At 36.2% G+C, this 17,548-nt stretch overlaps 1 protein-coding gene across 9 annotated transcripts in view; it reads left to right on the plus strand.

The window, feature by feature from the left end:
- DCAF6 (DDB1 and CUL4 associated factor 6) overlaps positions 1–17,548 on the plus strand; it is a 134,107-nt gene that overhangs the window by 88,597 nt on the left and 27,962 nt on the right. For 6 of the 9 annotated variants that reach the window (XM_003999156.6, XM_045049454.1, XM_045049455.1 and 3 more), the window contains 5 exons: positions 3,035–3,152; positions 7,557–7,669; positions 10,204–10,290; positions 10,511–10,838; positions 15,709–15,750. In XM_003999156.6, the coding sequence (XP_003999205.5) occupies positions 3,035–3,152; positions 7,557–7,669; positions 10,204–10,290; positions 10,511–10,838; positions 15,709–15,750 (688 nt within the window). The remainder of the gene's footprint in view (positions 1–3,034; positions 3,153–7,556; positions 7,670–10,203; positions 10,291–10,510; positions 10,839–15,708; positions 15,751–17,548) is intronic. The other 3 variants (XM_045049453.1, XM_045049458.1, XM_045049460.1) reach the window with 1 other exon arrangement.

Raw genomic sequence — 17,548 nt, forward strand, 5'->3', positions numbered from 1 at the left:
ATGGTTACAAATATTTTTTCAAATAGAGTAAAAATAAGACATTTAATTTTTTAGTTTTTTAAAGTGGATTTTCCTCAGACATTTGTAGCTTAAAATACGTATTGTATCAGAAAAGAATTGTGAATTAATTCGCTAGTAAGCCAGGGATCTACATTTCTGAGAAGATTCAACCTGGTAGGATGTAGATGATCAAGAAGAGGAGTATTAAAGTAGGAATAGATTGGAACAAGCCAGGAAATGAATCCTAAACTGTGGGTAGATACTCTTATTAATGCCTTAGTTATGCATTGGGTGGTGTTTCTGCCAGAAGCACTCGTTATTTACATGCAGTCTGTAAGGAGTTAACTAGACTGAGGGGTCTGAAGTTTGTGTAGCTAACAGAAGAATGCATTCTGTTTATACAGCGGTGACCCAATTTTACCCCAGGCTGGTGGGTTCATTAACAATCTCAGTGAACAAATTGTGTCAATGATAGTCATTTTATAAATTAAATGAATACCACTGTGTCTTACGTGACTTACAATATGTAGATCGTATTCATGAGAGATTAAATAATAACTTATGGTGGTAGACACCGTAAGGAAGACGGTTTAATTAATATTATCTTAGGAAGCTTCTTGCTTTGCGGGGGTGGGGTGCTGCAATTTAAATAAGATATTTTCCACACCATTCTGACTTCTGGACAGAGGTTGTATTCCTGCAATTACAGAGTGCAAGTCTCTATAGCTGTCTCTTTAATTTTATACAAAAGGAAATTTTTGATACAGCGTATAAATGGCTTCGTACAACTTATGTTGCTATAAGTGAGGTGGATGTAAGAAATTCAGTCCTGTAATTCTCTCACCCCTTTTGTTTTCTATCCCTTCTTTACTTTTAACATAAAAATAAATAGGGGTGCCTGGGTGGCTCAGTCGGTTAAGCGTCTGACTTTGGCTCAGGTCATGATCTCACGGTTCATGAGTTGGAGCCCCGCATTGGGCTCTGTGCTGACCGCTCAGAGCCTGGAGCCTGCTTTGGGTTCTGTGTCTCCTTCTCTCTCTGCCCCTCCCCAACTTGTGCTCTGTCTCTCTATATCTCTCAAAAAATAAATTAATTACAAAAAAATTTTTTTAAGAAAAATAAATAGCAAAGCACTTTATAAAGTGTTGTGACAGATGATAAAGGAACCAGCCCAGCTCTGCCTCTTAGTTTCCTGGATCATTCAATCTTGCAGCTGTCTGTCCTCATCAAGGATTATGACGGTGATTTGGGCAGCAGTGGGCCAAAAATTTCAGCAACTAAGAATAAGGGAAATTTAATTTCAGTAATTAAGAATAAGGGAAAACTATGTGTGGACAAGTGACTACCAGCAAATTTCTCAGAGTTGGTCAAGGGTAGGACAGATGTTTTAAAAGTCCCATTCTTAATAATTTTATGTAAGCTAAACATCTGTTAATTCAGTTATTTTCTTGGAATACCATTTGATGAAATACCTCCTTTAAAACACTGAATGTAATACTGAATCTTTGAAAGTTGTATTGGATTGTTAATTTATTCCCAGTGGCTGTGGCAATGACATAGTCATAACAGTAGTACAGAAACAAAGTGTTTTTGCCATTTGGGAAGCCAGCTTTATAATTTACTGACACTGTTATTTTCAAATAGCAATTAGTATTACAGGAGAGGATTTCTCAGGAGTTAGAAGTGAAGACCCAAGAACTGAAAGCCCTGAGTTTTATTACCAGCTTGATTTCTCATCTCTAGGAGAGAATCCTTTTCCCTTCTACTATAGTTCTCCATTGGAAATCTTGTTAATTGCCATTTCATAGGATAAAAGTGAGAGCAGAGGTTCTGTCAGATTCTCTTTTAACAAGCGCTCTAGCGTCTTCAAGAGGAATACAGAAAGACAGAAGTCTTTCACTGCAGTATAAAATGAACGTAATAACCAAAGGGCCTGAATAATATAGGTTTTATGAAGTTGTTACTGCTTTTGTTATTTTCCAAGACAGAAGGCTTACTATTAGTAAAATATCAGTTCTTAAACTGATAGCAAGAAAACAGTTATATCACAGAAGAGTTTTCTTTCTGCAAGCAACTGGCAGAAATGTTACATGTTTGATTATATAGCAGTTTGTATTTTCTATGTATGCTAATGTTCCCTTAAGCTATTAATCATCATAAAAAGAAGAAATTTTTAAGCTTTATTTAATTTGGTGTTTGACTATCCATGTACTCTTTTGGGGAGGTGGGGAAGGATAACTTTGGGGTGGTCTATATCAATTTGTGTAGAATTTCTTGATTTTATTTGCCATTTTACAAAGATTTAATATGTTGAGATAGATAATGTATCATGGACATCCCCTGTAGATTCTTAAGGTGAAATTACGATTTCCGTAGTTTAGAAAACAGATTCCTGAGATTAGTCAGGAGAGGAAGAGGAAATATACCAAAACATATGATCTTATAGCAAAGAGAGTTTTAGAAATATCAAAAGCATATAAAATTTTCTTTTCCTCCCCTCCCAATAGAGTGCAGGCTATAATCCCTTGCTAGATTATAAATCTGTGAATTTGAAAGAACAGAAAAAATTTGATAGCCTTTAGTTGCAGCAGAGTTTTTACTGAACAGCTGCTTTCAGAGGCCTGGCATCTTGCTTCTCAGTGCTTCTGAAGGAGCCAACGTTAGTTTATCGTGATGCTCTAGCAACTAAAGAATGAAGTCGTGAGCATTCCATTACATGAAAGTACCAGTTTATAACATATCTCATTGCTTGTTAATATTCCTTGATTTCCTAATGACTAAATATGACTCTCAAATGTGTGTGATTTCCATCTGAATTGAAGGGAGTCATGTACATAGAAGTAGAATTTGATGCAGTGCCACTTTGAAATAGTGTTTCTATAACACTTGCTTTTGAACTTTAAGTGAGAACCGTAACAGATGTGAGAAAGAACTATGACAAGGACAGCCTAATTTAAGTTTTATAAATTTTAGGAAATGTCATCTTTTTATTGGTTTCAGAGACTTTTTCAAATGTTTTAAACACAATTTTCAGATAACAATAATGAAAAGCTGAGCCCCAAACCAGGGACAGGTGAACCAGTTTTAAGTTTGCACTACAGCACAGAAGGAACAACTACAAGCACAATAAAACTGAACTTTACAGATGAATGGTAAGTTAATATTTTTGTAAAGCTGTTCTTAGCCATTTTGTAGGATTGTATTAGATACTATTTTTAGCACTTCGTCATCTTTGTGTTTTGTTTAGTTGTAATGCATTGGTTCTCCAACTTAGGGTGGGTGGTTCAGATCGCTTAGAGAGGTTGTTAAAACACAGATTACTGGGCCTCACTCTCAGTTAAGTTTGAGGTGGGATCAGACAGTTTGCATTTCTAAAAATTTCCCAGGTGATGCTGATGGTGTTGGTCCTGGAATATTTCTTCTGATAGAAAATGCAAAAGATAGAAAAATAAATCACCAATAGACCGTTAGTGCAAAAAAATAAACCTAATATTTTGGAGTTTTTTTTCAGTCTTGGTCCTTTGCGTAGGTGTGTGTGTCCACACACATATGTACATATATGTATGCATGTGTGATTTGGGGGTTGAGTTTTAAAGTTAATTTGAACCATACTGTACATATTCTGTTCTCTCCTGCATTTATTTGGCTTAACTCCATAATAAATATTCCCACATTTCTACTTAGTTTTCGTAAATCTGAAAACTGTGTAATACTCCAGAGTTTACCTAACCGTTTTTCTTTAATCAGGCAGTGAATTTACCTTTTTTTTTAATAATGAATATCTTTGTTTACAAGCTTTTTCCTATCTTTAAGAGTGATTTGAGATGTATTTTTAGAAGTCAACTCTATCTAAGTCAAAAGATATTGCCAAATTATTTTCAAAGGACTCTTCTGTCATTACATTTCTCCCAGCAGCATATGAAAGTTCACATTTTGCTGCCCCGAGGCCAGTGTTCAATAGCAATTTATTTTTAATTTGTATATTTGATTTTAAAATAATTGTCATTTTTATTGAATTGATTACTAATAAGGTTGAACTCTATTTGATGGCTATCAGGTTCTCTTTAATGACATTTCTGGTTATATTTATGGCTCATTAATCTAGTTAAATCTTATGTCTTAAAAACAGGTTATGTGAGCTTCTTATATTCTTTTAGTCTGTCTCATGCCTTTTGCTTGAGATAGTATCCAAAATTTTGTATTTAAATTTATTACCATTTCTATATTAATATGATTTAACATATCAATAATACCTTTCTTAATATATAATTATAGTAATATAATTATATGATTAATATATAGTAATTATATTAATCATTTATAACCAATATATTAATTATTTTGTATAATTAATATTATATTAACATATTCCACTGTTTATTATTATATATTATATGCTCATATAATATATACATAACATATAGCTATATATTGTTTATTAATATATAATTATATGTTGATATGTGATTTTATTTATTCCAGTTCACTGGTTTCCATTTGTGTTTATGTGTCTATGTATTTACATTAAAATCTTTAAGTAGTATTTTCAGGTGTTACTGAAATCCTTCTGTGTTCCAGAGACTATTCTAGACACTGGGAATACATCAGGGGGAAAAAAATGACAAAAAAAAATCCCTCCCTATTGGAACTTATATTCTAGATGGGGGAGACAGACAATAAATAGAGCAAATAAATGAATTGTATAGTATGTTAGAGAATACTAAGTGCTGTGGAAGAAAATATAGCAGGTAAGGATGATTGGGAGACCTCGGGTAAGGGTAGGCATCATTGAATAGATGGCATTTGGACAAAAACTTAAAGGGTAAGAAGGAGTGAGCCATGCATACATCTGGAGGAAGAGCATTGTAGGCAGAGAGAAAGCCAGTCCAAAGGCTCTGACGCAGGAACAGACCACGAATGTTCAAGGGTCTTTAAGAAAACCACTGTAGCTGAGGTGGAGGACCAAAGGAGAAAGTAGTAGCAAAGAAAGTCAGCCCAGGTAAGTGAGGAGCATATTTAAAAGGATAAAGGATGTCTCTGATTGCCGAGTAGAGAATAGGCCCTAGGTGGAAGCCAGGTGGCCAGTTAAAAGACTAACAGTAAGAAAGGTGAGAGGCACCTGTGTCTTAGACCAGGATGACAGCAGGATTCTGGATATATATTTGAAGGTGCAGTCAGTAGAATTTCTAACTTCTTTATGAGCCTTAGTGTTGGAACTCAACTTTTTATAATCATGATCTCTGTGGCCCTTTTTCTTAATATGTAATTGAAGATCATACAAGATTGTTATGCTTTATGTCTTTCTTGTTCTAGTCTCATGTTTCTGTACCGAAAAGGCTGATTTTTTATAAAGAATCTCATCTGAGCATTTTTTTAGCAAAGATCCTTAGTCCCACTCTTCTTTTGAATGCTACTTTTTCTTCTCTAAAATCTGACCATTCTCTCATTCACTAGTTTCTTATTTCTTTATCAGAAAGTAATTAGTTTTTTTCCTGATCATAAAAGAAAAAAGAAAAAAATTATAAAAAGAAAATTCAAAATGTATGCAGTCTTTTTCATCTCTTTTTCATATGCCAGTATGGGATCTTGCTTTCATTTTAGTTTCTTTGATGACAGATAAGGCAATAGAGCACACTGACTAAGAGCTTAGACCTTAAACTTGACAAGCTGTTGAACTTCTCTGAATCTCAGTTTTTTCATCTGAAAACAGGTATATCTACTAGAATCTACTTTAGAGGTTTGTTGGGAAGATTTAACGAGATCACCCAGAAAAAGCAGATAGTACTTGGCACGTTGCCTAGCACACGACAGGCCCGGGTGCCGGGTCTGTAGTTACCTTCTTTGTAAATTGGCCTTTCCTAGCCTTTGCCCGTTTTTCTACTACAGTGTTCATATCTTTTTCTTACTGTTTATAAAACTATTTACCTATGTATTATAGAATTGAGTGAGGATGATATCATTTGTCTTTCATTTGTTGCAGATATTTTTCCCAGTTTGTTGTCTGTCTTTCAGTTTACTTATGGCAGTTGTGCTTTATGGTTCCAGCCTGTGAGCTCATGCTTAGAAAAGCCTGTCCTTCCCAGGATTAGGGGGAAGGTTTCTTCTTATTTTCCTCTTATCATTTCTGTGATTTTCATATCAGAAATATGTGCTTAATTCCTCTTCAACTTACTCTGCCATAAAGTATGACATAGAGCTATAGCTTGATTTTTCCACGTGACTCTTCCTTTGTCCTGTTACATTGATTGAGCAATTTATGCTTTTTTCTGTGATTTAAAATACCATATTAACATATGCTAAACATGTTTACTTGGTTACATTGTCTTTTCCACTAATGGCTCTGTTTTCCTACATCAGTATCATAATGTTTCAATTCTCATAACTATAGTACACTGAGCATTTTATTTATGCCTGTATCATAGCTTTCTCAACGGGGAAAAAAGATTTATATATCACATTGGCTTCTCTTTACCAAAATTGCTATATATTTCTTTCCGGTTAAAAAGAAATAACATGCTCATTGCAAAAAAAAAAGTCAGAATCTAGAGAAAAGTGTGAAAAAAAATCACTTGTGATAATCCTACTGAGATGACACTTAACATTGGTACGTATCCTTTCTGAAATTTTTTTCTGCATATATACCCATGTAGATATGCATTCTTCCTAAAAATAGCATATTATACATGGGTGCCCTTTTAAAAAAATCAAATTGACTTCTGCAAGTAGCCTAAAGGGGGTTTTATAAAATCTTGGCAAAAAGTCCATGACAATTTGCATTGTCTGCTGAGTCATTGCTATTTGTCTGTTATTAATAGTTTTTAAGTTACTTGTAACTCTCAGGGTTTTTTTTTTTTCTTGTTCACATTTATTCTAAATCTAAGAAATTATTACATTTCTCTGAATTTAATTTTAATCCTAGATTGTTTTACATTTTCCTCTATTTTCTTTCCCATCTAATCCCCACCTTACACATATGCCATGATTTGTCACAGAACGTTCATTGAAAATTATTAATTTGAATCCATCTAGGATTCTGCCCTAGCCAAAAATGCCGACAGAATTGTTAGTCATCGTCAGGTGGGTATTAAACTAACAAAAAACATTATCCGAACTTTCTACAAGCCCTGGTGCTCAATCACCTGCCATATGTGAACAACAGTCCAGAAGTAGAAGCAAGCTGCATAGGGGGGTTCAAAGACCAAAGTGTGTAAAACCAGTAAGGATTTGGATGTGGTGAACCATCTGTGGTGAGGACAAGAAGAGAGTCCATGTAATTCAGTTAAAATTCAATACAAATGTATAGAAATAAATAGAAGCATCAAAACCTTGAAAAGGTGGTCCTTCTGTATTTTTAAATCTCTTTTTTAAGGTTAAGGAGGATTAGAATAATCACCTTGATCTTTGAAAGTGGTGTTTTACAAGTACTATTCAAGTAAGAAGTCCTATATTTTATTTGTTGTGTGGATTTTTTCTCTAGTTGGAAAATATAAAAATTACCCTGAAAGTTCATATTTATTAACTTCCTGGTGGAACCGCTTGTTTTGTTTTGATAATAGGAGCAGTACTGCCTCAAGTTCTAGAGGAAATGGGAGCCACTGCAAATCTGAGGGTCAGGAGGGATCCTTGACCCCACAGAGCTCTGTGCTGCCACCAGGAGACAGTGAGACAAGTAAGGTGTTGTTTCTGTTGTCATTATAAAACCCCAGTGTTGAATGTCCACCTGCTTTTACGTTCTTTCAGTGCAGCAGTTTTATTTCTTGGTTAGTTGGTTGGTCAGTTAGTTAGTTAGTATTTTGTAGAGAGCTCGAGTGGGGGAGAGGGGCAGAGGGAGGGAGAAAGAGAATCTTAAGCTCAGCGTGGAACCTGACATGGGGCTTGATCCCACAACCGTGGGATCGTGACCTGAGCCAAAATCAAGAGTCGGACACTCAAGTGACTAAGCCACCCAGGCACCCGTTTTTTGTTTTTAATAAATTACTTTTGCTTCAGTAGTCCAGCCACTACTGGTGATAAACAGATAGCAAATACAAATGGTTGAGGCCTTAAGCATTTAGGGTAGGGAGTCACAGTGAAGCACAGTTCCCCTCAGTGGATACAATGGCCAAGACAGGTGGTCATTGTACTGAAAATATGTGAGATGTAAATGTTAGTTTGGATTATCTTGACCACTTTTATACCTAGCGGTGAAATCCAAAGTATCCGCCTTGATTTTTTCAAAGAGTATAGGTGGCTTGTGAAGGGGGAAAAAGGAATAAAATTTAAATGGGTTATGCGTGAATACTGTTTCATACAAGAAATGCCATTTAGGAATTTTTCAGAATGCTTTCCTAGAATATTTTACATGACCATTATGTGAAATTTAGTGTCTAGTCCAGAGCCTTGATTACAGGAGATTTTCTTTCTCTCTCTCTCTCTCTCTCTCTCTTTTTTTTTTTTTTTGTTAGCATATAATTTTTGCTCACTTTTTTTTTTTAATGAGGTGAAATTCACGTAACATAAATTTAACCATTTTAAAGTACACGCTCTAGTGACGCCTGGGTGGCTCAGTCGGTTAAGCATCCGACTTTGGCTCAGGTCATGATCACATGGTTTGTGTGTTCAAGCCCCGTATTGGGCTCTGTGCTGACATCTTAGAGCCGGAAGCCTCCTTCAGATTCTTGTCTCCCTGTCTCTCTGCCCCTCCCCCACTCATTCTCTCTCTCTCTCTCTCTCTCTCTTTCTCTCTCTCTCTCAAAAATAAATAAACATTAAAAAAAAAAATTAAGGGCGCCTGGGTGGCTCAGTCGGTTAAGCGACTGATTTTGGCTCAGGTCATGATCTCGCGGTTTGTGAGTTTGAGCCCCACGTTGGGCTCTGTGCTGACAGCTTAGAGCCTGGAGCCTGCTTCGGATTCTGTGTCTCCTTCTCTCTCTGCCCGTCCCCCACTTGTGCTCTGTCTCTCTCTGTCTCTCAAAAATAAATAAATCTAAAAAAAAAAAAAATTAAGTACACAATCCAGTGACCATTCACAATTTTGTACAACTATTGCATCTGTCTAGTTCTAAAACATTTTCTTATCCTCTCTAAAGGAAATCCCACAGCCATTAAGCAGTCACACCCCATCCCCCATCCTCCTTCCCCCTTAACCCCTAGCAACTGCTTATTTGCTTTCTTTTATACATCCATTTTTGACTGTATGCTATTTCATAAAGCTGGTGAAAATCAGATGGAACTAATGCTCAAAAATTTAGCCTGGTACAGTAACAAGAGTATTAAAAAATAAATATAGCTGGTGATGGGTCATCATAGAAAAATCAGCTCATTAATCAAAGAAAAAAGGCATGAAATGAATGACGGCCAGGACTGGCATACAGTAGATTTTCAAAAAATACTTGGTAAATGAAGGACTAAATGAATTCCACATCTTATTAAAGGAATCAATGCCTCAATATAACAGAGTTTACAAGAATTAAGTATGTGTAAAACAACTCTCCAATAAGCAGATGTGCGGTTAGGAGCAAAAAAGACTGATCCCTAATGGATCTTAGAGTTAAATCCCAGAAATAAGTATTTTCAGTGGCCAAAAGAGAATTGATGGTAGGGTTCATGATAGTTCAGATTCTACTAAATGCATGGTAAAGGGATAGAAAAATACTCAGTTTTAAGTTTAGATTTTGTGAAGTTTAGAAACAAGGCAAGATCAAGTAATGTCAGTTGTGAGGGCTTATCTCAAGCAGAAATTCTTCACTGCGGGTTTATTAAGGTCCTTGCCTGGGCTTTGGGAGGAGGCAGTGGGCAGGATTGCTCATCCATCTTTGATAGTGTTTGTACAATTCGGTGTAGACATAGATATTTGCATTGTACTGAGGGGAGGTTATGTCTGGGTGTCAGAAGATTCTATGATCCCAAAAGGATTAAGAGCTACTTATATATAGGATAGCGAGAGTATTCAGCTGGTATTCATTTTATTAAAAATTTTGGATTTAATGACAATTTGGTGGGGTGCCTGGGTGGCTCAGTCAGTTGAGTGTCCGACTTTGACTCAGGTCATGATCTCACAGCTCCTGAGTTCGACCCCTGTGTCGGGCTCCGTCCTGACAGTTCAGAGCCTGGAGCCTGCTTCAAATTCTGTGTCTTCCTCTTTCTGTCTACCCTGCTTACGCTCTGTCTCTCTCGCAAAATAAATAAACATTTTAAAAAATGATAATTTGGTTTATTTCCCAGAAGCTCTTGAAGAATCGTCAGAGGATGCGACAACATGTCAGGAAGGTACATCTGCAGAAAACACACTTCAGAATCGTGTAGATACAGGTGAGTAGTTGTCTTGTTCTCTTTAGATAATTGCTTCATGTGGGCAAATGAGAAGCGTAATTTATGTTACTCTCTCCTGAGACCATTTCCAAATAGATGTATTATGGAATTTTTCTCTCCCTATTGGGAAATTCCTCATTAGGAAATGCCTGCCAGCTTTAAGGCTAGATTAAATAATGTTGCCAACATGACCAGCTGTTTCTACTTTATTTTCTAACAGCACAATCAGATAAGCTCACATCTGAGCCATTGGATTCCTGCTCAGGAGAAAGAAATGACCTCAATCTTGATAGCTCTTGTGGGGTTCCAGAAGAATCTACTTTGTCTGAACAAGGCAAGGAACCAGGAACTTCAGATCAAACTAGCACTGAAGGTGCTACCGATCAAAATACCGCTAATCCGGAGCCTCAGTCACAAACAGAAGCCATCGGGCCTTTGGCTCATGAGGAAACATTAGCCAGGGACTCTGCTCTCCAGGACACAGATGACAGTGATGACGACCCAGTCCTGATCCCAGGTGCGAGGTATCGCGCAGGACCTGGTGACAGGTTGGTAGATTTTTCATTAAAATGAACTCTAAAAAGTACAATTCACAAGGCTTTGTTTGAAGTCACATAAAGGAGTCTGTCCATTTTTTACAGTTGCTTCCCCTAAGGGTATCTCAGGCATACACACTCACAGAATTTTTTAAACTGTAAATGATTTTACGTATTACATTCTTTGAACAAAGTGTACTTAAGAGGGGAATAAAGTCTTGTTGCTCTGTATGTCCAGGCCTGAGGCTTGCTCCTCAATTTACAGGTCAAGAGAAAGGAATGTGGAGAACGACCAACAGGTTATTTATGAAGTCAGAGCTATGTTTAGCTGTAGACATCCTGGCCTTTATCAGTTTTGTTTTATTTTGTTTTTTTCACATTCGGTTTTTCTGCTTTTCTACTGACCCTGGCTTAAGGTCGTGTGATAGTAGTTCTCTTTTTGAGAACGTTATGTTGTTCTCTGATGTCTACTAGGTAACCCAATTTAGAAAATGAAAAATTATACCAGATAACAAATATTACAACTACAACGAAGAATCGCTCACGTGTTCATATACTTTTGCCATTTTTTATTTTGTGTGATCAATACAGGTGTATTATATTTTTTAGTAGATAAAATCTCTTGAAGTATATTGCATTCCATACTTTTTAAAAACTATTTCCACAGATAATGCTATCATATCTCATTATAAGCTCTGTCCTTTTCCAGAGAATAAAATTTTATCTTTAAATTCCTAGCTTACACAGGTATGAAGAACCATTTCACATATTTCTATGTTCACTATACTACTGTTTGTAAAATATTCTGACATTTCTGACAAGTGAAAAATACAGTGAAAAGATTATATAGCATTGCCATTCTTTCATGGTAAATTAATGATCAAGAGCATTATGACTTGGGTTTGAATCTTGGTTTTACCACTTGGCTGTATTTCCTCATTCAAACTACCTAATATATTTTTAAGGTTCAGTTTCCTTATCTATAAAATTAGGTTATGATTATCTAGAATTGTTATAAGAATTTTTAAAAATCCATCAATTATTTAGTCAGAGGATCCATCCACTTTGAAAGCACTAAATAAACAATAACTGTATTAAGCAACCAGGATGTTCTATGTGGCTACTCAGACTTGAAAAACAATTACACTAAGAATGGCTTTAGGGGTAAAGACTGACAGAGGCCAAGCAGAAATCCGGAACAGTACTGCTTCCAGTTCAGTGAAACCACCTTTTGTGACTATGGAAGGACAGTTCCTTCAGTTACGTTTAATCAGAATGTTTACTTGGCAATGGCATTGTTTTTAAATGTAAAGGAAGTGATCTCTCCCAATATTTGTACTTAGCAATTAACCAACCATCGTCTCTTTACCAGCCGCACGTTAGTCTTCAGCATTCTTAGTCTCTGTTTTAGACAAGTAAAACTTAGTCCCATTTCTTTCCATACCCAAGAGGGAGATCAATACCACTTGAATACAGGTAAGGTTAGCAAGCATAGCACAGTTTGAAAATCAAATTGATGGTTTCTGAAACCCAGGGTGGAGAATTAGAGTCTGTATAATTATTTTAAGCTTACGCACTTATGGCTTTCTATTTACATAAGTGAACATATGTCTTTTTTTTTTTTTTTTTTTTTTGGTACTTCTTATGTAGCTAAAAATGATGCTAAGGTCATAATTGAAAATAAAATTTAAGTGTACTTTCTAGTAAAATGCACCAAATCACTTACCAGGTTTATTTGCTTAAATAAGAAATTATGTATTTTTAATAGATGTTAGACACTTATAAAATATCGTGATTATTTATCATCTTCTATCCAAGCTAATTATAACACTTTTACACCAAGCCGACTTTATAGCTGAGGAAACTGAAGTGCTAAGCAGATGATTTGTATATTTTAGACCTAAAAAGTTTTCTTTTTTCTTTTTTAAACACAGTATTTGAGCATCAGGGAGAAAGGAGGATTTGGAGGGAGCAAGGAAATGAGGGACAGCGGCCTGGAGCTGACCCTACTCCATGGAGGTCTCCAGTGCATACTCTCAGGCTAGATCCAGATCAGGAACCTCCTCTGGGTCTGCATTGGCTTCCCTGATTTTTAAAAATTATTATTATATATTATTTAATGTTCTGTATGTTCAGCTCAGGTATATAGCCTTAGTTTGTCCCATATATTTTATTTTGTTCTGTTGGACATAATAGTGAACTTACCGAAGAGTAACAGAAGGATAATAAATTCTCACTCTTTAAGAAACTTAATAACTTATTGAAGAAGAGAGGACAAATCCACAAGCCATTGATAAGAATGCAGGGAAACAGTTTTAATAAAGGAGATGAACTACACTGTTACATACATACAAAGATGTATATACTAAGTCCTTGGTAGTACACACATCTTTGTATGTATGTAACACTGTAGTTCACTTCCTTTATTACTAAAGCGATTATAGTGACTGTTTAACAACTACATCAGTTTTTCTTTGAAATTTGCATTATTCCTATTTACCAAAAATTGTAAATGGTGAAAAATCTTCCTTCTGATTTTTATCTAAATAATTTTGATAGTTCCTAACTTCTTGGCACCATCTCGATTAAATCTTGAACTGCCTATATAAAGTATGTTTTTAATATTGCTGCACCTTGCTAAGGGTTCTTCATCCTTAAGACAACTGCCCATTTATCTTCTAAATTGAAGGAATAGGTATGTTGACGTTTATGCTAAAGAGAGAAAGTTTAAGATACTTTACTTCTTAAGAACATGAAAAGAACTGTTTACCAGCTTGTAAGTAGGCGTATGATTTCTGAGAATTTCTGTTTCCAAAGGGACAAAAGATTTCAAAGTTCTCTTGTAAAAATTACACTATTTGGTTTTTAGAATCTAAGGATATATTTCATACTTTGATGAAATGCGCAACTAAAGGAACGCACGTCTCGGAGTTCCCTCGTTGCTGCCACTTGAGACGCCCAGGCAGGGTTAGTTTGGTTAGAGTAAAGAAATGGCCCCAAAATTAAAAATGGTAAAAGTATATACTTAGGTCTGTACTTCAATGTGTATAAAGATGACGTAGTGGATCTCATAATTTCTTTTGCCCCAAATTTAATTTTTAAAATGAAAGCTAAAAAGTTTATAAGTAAGCCATTTTTGATGCACATTATTAAAAATATCAAAGCAGTTCTTTGCAATGTAAAGTAACTATTTCATTATAAAGACTTGCATTTTTAATTTGGTTAGATAAATATGATCCAGCTTTTCACTTTTGGACTGAGATCAAGCATGAGAAGGAAATGTCTTAGAAAATAAAGGCCTTAACCACTAACATAGATGTTTTAAGATAGAACGCTCTGCCCATTAACCATAGCTAGTGTCGGTACAAATACAACTGGGACTCTCTATGGCAGAGCTCAGTAAGCTTTTCCCTAAAAAAACAGATAGTAAATATTAAAGCTTTGCTGGCCAAGAGATAAAGTGGAGGCTACTGTGTAGGTACTTATATAACCATTTAAAATATAACCATTTACGACGAATGTAAAAACTGTTCTTTGCCTATAGGCTGTTACAAAAACAGGCGACTGGCCAGATTTGCCAAAGAGCCATAGTTTCTAATTCCTGCTCTTTGGCAGATCGGTCTTAGAGAAGCACAACTATAGTCTGTGGTAAAATGTCTCTACTGTTAGATATCCGAAGTTTAAAACGATGAAATCTCTATAAATCACCACATATTTGGTCCTGTTTAACTTTGTCTAGGGCCAGAGCACAGCACATTAAATGGAAACTAAATTGAAGAAAGAGTAATCAATCAAACATATACTTTCCAATCTTGGGATTAAAAAATAATAAAAGTAGTATGTGTATCCCTTAGTGATATTATACACCGTATTTAGAAATAGAAACCCGTGCCCTTGGAATGAAAGGATGGATCATGGGCAGGTTTTCTGTTTATATGACCTCCACATAAACTTTCCACGGTGCCCCAGGGAGCTTACAGTAAATGGTATGATGGCCTGGCTGGTAGCTCTTTTCTTTTGCCAAACCCGAGAGGTTCTTGCTTTCTGGGAAGCGTGTGAGTGAGCTTCCTGAAGAAGTTCTTGCATAGTCTTGGACGTTTTTCGTTGTAGACTCAATTAAGTTGCTCTAAAGATTTTTCTGGTAACTATTAAAAATATTAACCTTGTATGGCCTGTTAACCACTTTTTTAAACATATATTTTTCATATGCATAGAAATGTGGTTCCGTTTACCTATTCTGGACCCTGGGGAACATGGCCTTTATTTTTAAAGCCAGAATGCTTTGTGTCCTGTAAATTTGTCACCATGTCTTTACTCCTCATTATAATCACTCTCAGTATTTCTACTGATTCAAGTGTATTCTTTGTGAAAGAAAATTACAGAGAGAAAAAAGGTAACACAGAGAAAGAACTGAACTCCTAGAGAGTGAAAAGCTCTGTTATTCTTTGCTTGCTTGTTATCGAGTCTATGGTTAGGACAAATGAGTCAGCTCAGGGCTTAATTATTTTTTTCTGAAAGAGCAGCACAGCCCTGGGGAGCATAATGTAGGTGTCGCAGTGGATGGTATTGGTGGTTTGAGTCCCTGCAGTTCCCTACACTCTGCAACGGGTTAGGTTCTCATCTAGTTAAAGATAAAAGGGATTAAGTGCCAAGTCTTCCTTTCAATCTATCTTCAGTGAGTGTCTCTGTTTCCTTAATTTCCTCATATACTTTTAAGTTGAAGGACATAATCTCACATAATTCCTTCAATCAGGAGGAGACACAGAAGTTTTCTTAGATCTAGGTGATTAAACAGTAGAAGTGGTGACCTTATTAATGCTTTAAATATTTGGTTCTTTGAAGTCTTTGTGAGTGACTTTAGTTATTGTGTTCCCTTCACTAGATTTAATATCAGAGGAACAACAATAGGTGATAGAATAATGAGGTAATTCAGTATGTTCCTTCATTATTTATTTTTTCTTTATGATGAATTTGCCAGGTCCTCCTTTTCCACACCTAACCACCTTTCCTATTAACAGTGAATACGTCTTCAAACTTACTGAACTTTGAGTGCTCAGCCTTGTGAGCAGGTTGCTTTTCACAGACTGTATTTAGCTGCATGCGCTGCATGAGAATAGAATGAAGAGAAATTTCCTGTGTGCAGATGTAACTGATACCCACGTCGAGTGTGTCACATGATAAAGTAACTATCATCTGAAAATGATGTACTCTAAGTTATTGGTTACTCATTTTGGGTATTTTGTCAAAGGATGCAACTTACTTTTTTTTAAAAAACTTGATTGGCAAAGCGATTAGCCTTAGCAACTTTTTGTTATCATTCAGATATCAATCAGGAAGAAAAATAAGGACTTGAGTCCAAGTCTATGTATAGGTTTAAAATTCTGACTTTTAAAGAAAGCCGTTTCATTAATAAATAGCTTTAATAACTTAATGTCACACATCAAGATGCTATCTAAGTCTCAGACATTTCTGTAATTTGAAGACAGTGGGGTACATTTTTAAATACAATTTTATTTTTTTTTTATTTTTTTAAATTTTTTTTTCAACGTTTTAATTTATTTTTGGGACAGAGAGAGACAGAGCATGAACGGGGGAGGGGCAGAGAGAGGGGGAGACACAGAATCGGAAACAGGCTCCAGGCTCCGAGCCATCAGCCCAGAGCCCGACGCGGGGCTCGAACTTCTGGACCACGAGATCGTGACCTGGCTGAAGTCGGACGCTCAACCGACTGCGCCACCCAGGCGCCCCTAAATACAATTTTAAAGTGAGCTTCAATCCTATTATTCTTCTAGCCCAAACCTGGTTTACTGACAAAATCAACTTTGTATCTAATTCTAGGGACACATGTCTGTTATTTACCATTCATTAGTTTCCAAAACAAAGGGGTAATATGAAACATAAAATGGAATTTGTTTAAGGGCTTTTCGATTTTCTGGTTTCTACCTTTCATCTCAAGTACTCAAGGCCAGTTTCTGCTTTTACAGTGAAGATCGCAATTAAAAAGTACCATGTTGCTTTAAACAAGTTACGGAGAAGCTAACAAATTGAAGTGGAGAGTATTAAGAACTAATAAACAACGGTAAAAAAGAAAATGTGCCTCTTCCCTTCCCTCAGAGCTAATGAGATTAGACAGCTTCTTTACCTCTGTTCTTTCTTTCCTATATGGAGGAAATTTCTAATTACAAGGTAGTTTTTTCCTGACATCGAGCACACATTCAGTCTGCTTCCCCTTTAGCGGTTGGGGATGCTCAAGGAATGTAAAGTTCTGCTTAAGATAAGATTAGAAAAATACAATTAGAAAAACAAAATTATCACACGTTATGATCTGCTCTGCTCATATAGCCAGTCTACATGAAGGACTGTCCTGTAGTGTTTTGTGAATAGGCCTTAACCCTAATCTGCTGAGATTCTGAATGATAGGTGCCACATTTAATCTGTTTCTTTTAATAATAAATAAAGTGGTAATCATCCCTTACTCTTCGCTCAGCTGCTATTACTTCATCACCTGTCACCTGGGCTTCTGTTCATATGGCCCTCCAGCTGCTTCCAACCTCTGTCCTCATCACGTCCACTTTCAGTGGCTTTCCGTTGCCTGCAATATAGAAAAGTCCAGCTCCTCTGCCTGGCCTGCAGGGCGCTCTCTGTCATGGCCGTGGCCAGAATTTGTGCAGACTACAGCAGACCCACTGGGAGCGTCTCTGGGTACACTTAATGCCTCTGTT

The sequence above is a fragment of the Felis catus genome, chromosome F1 (genome assembly GCF_018350175.1).
Source record: "Felis catus isolate Fca126 chromosome F1, F.catus_Fca126_mat1.0, whole genome shotgun sequence".
Taxonomy (NCBI): domain Eukaryota; kingdom Metazoa; phylum Chordata; class Mammalia; order Carnivora; family Felidae; genus Felis; species Felis catus.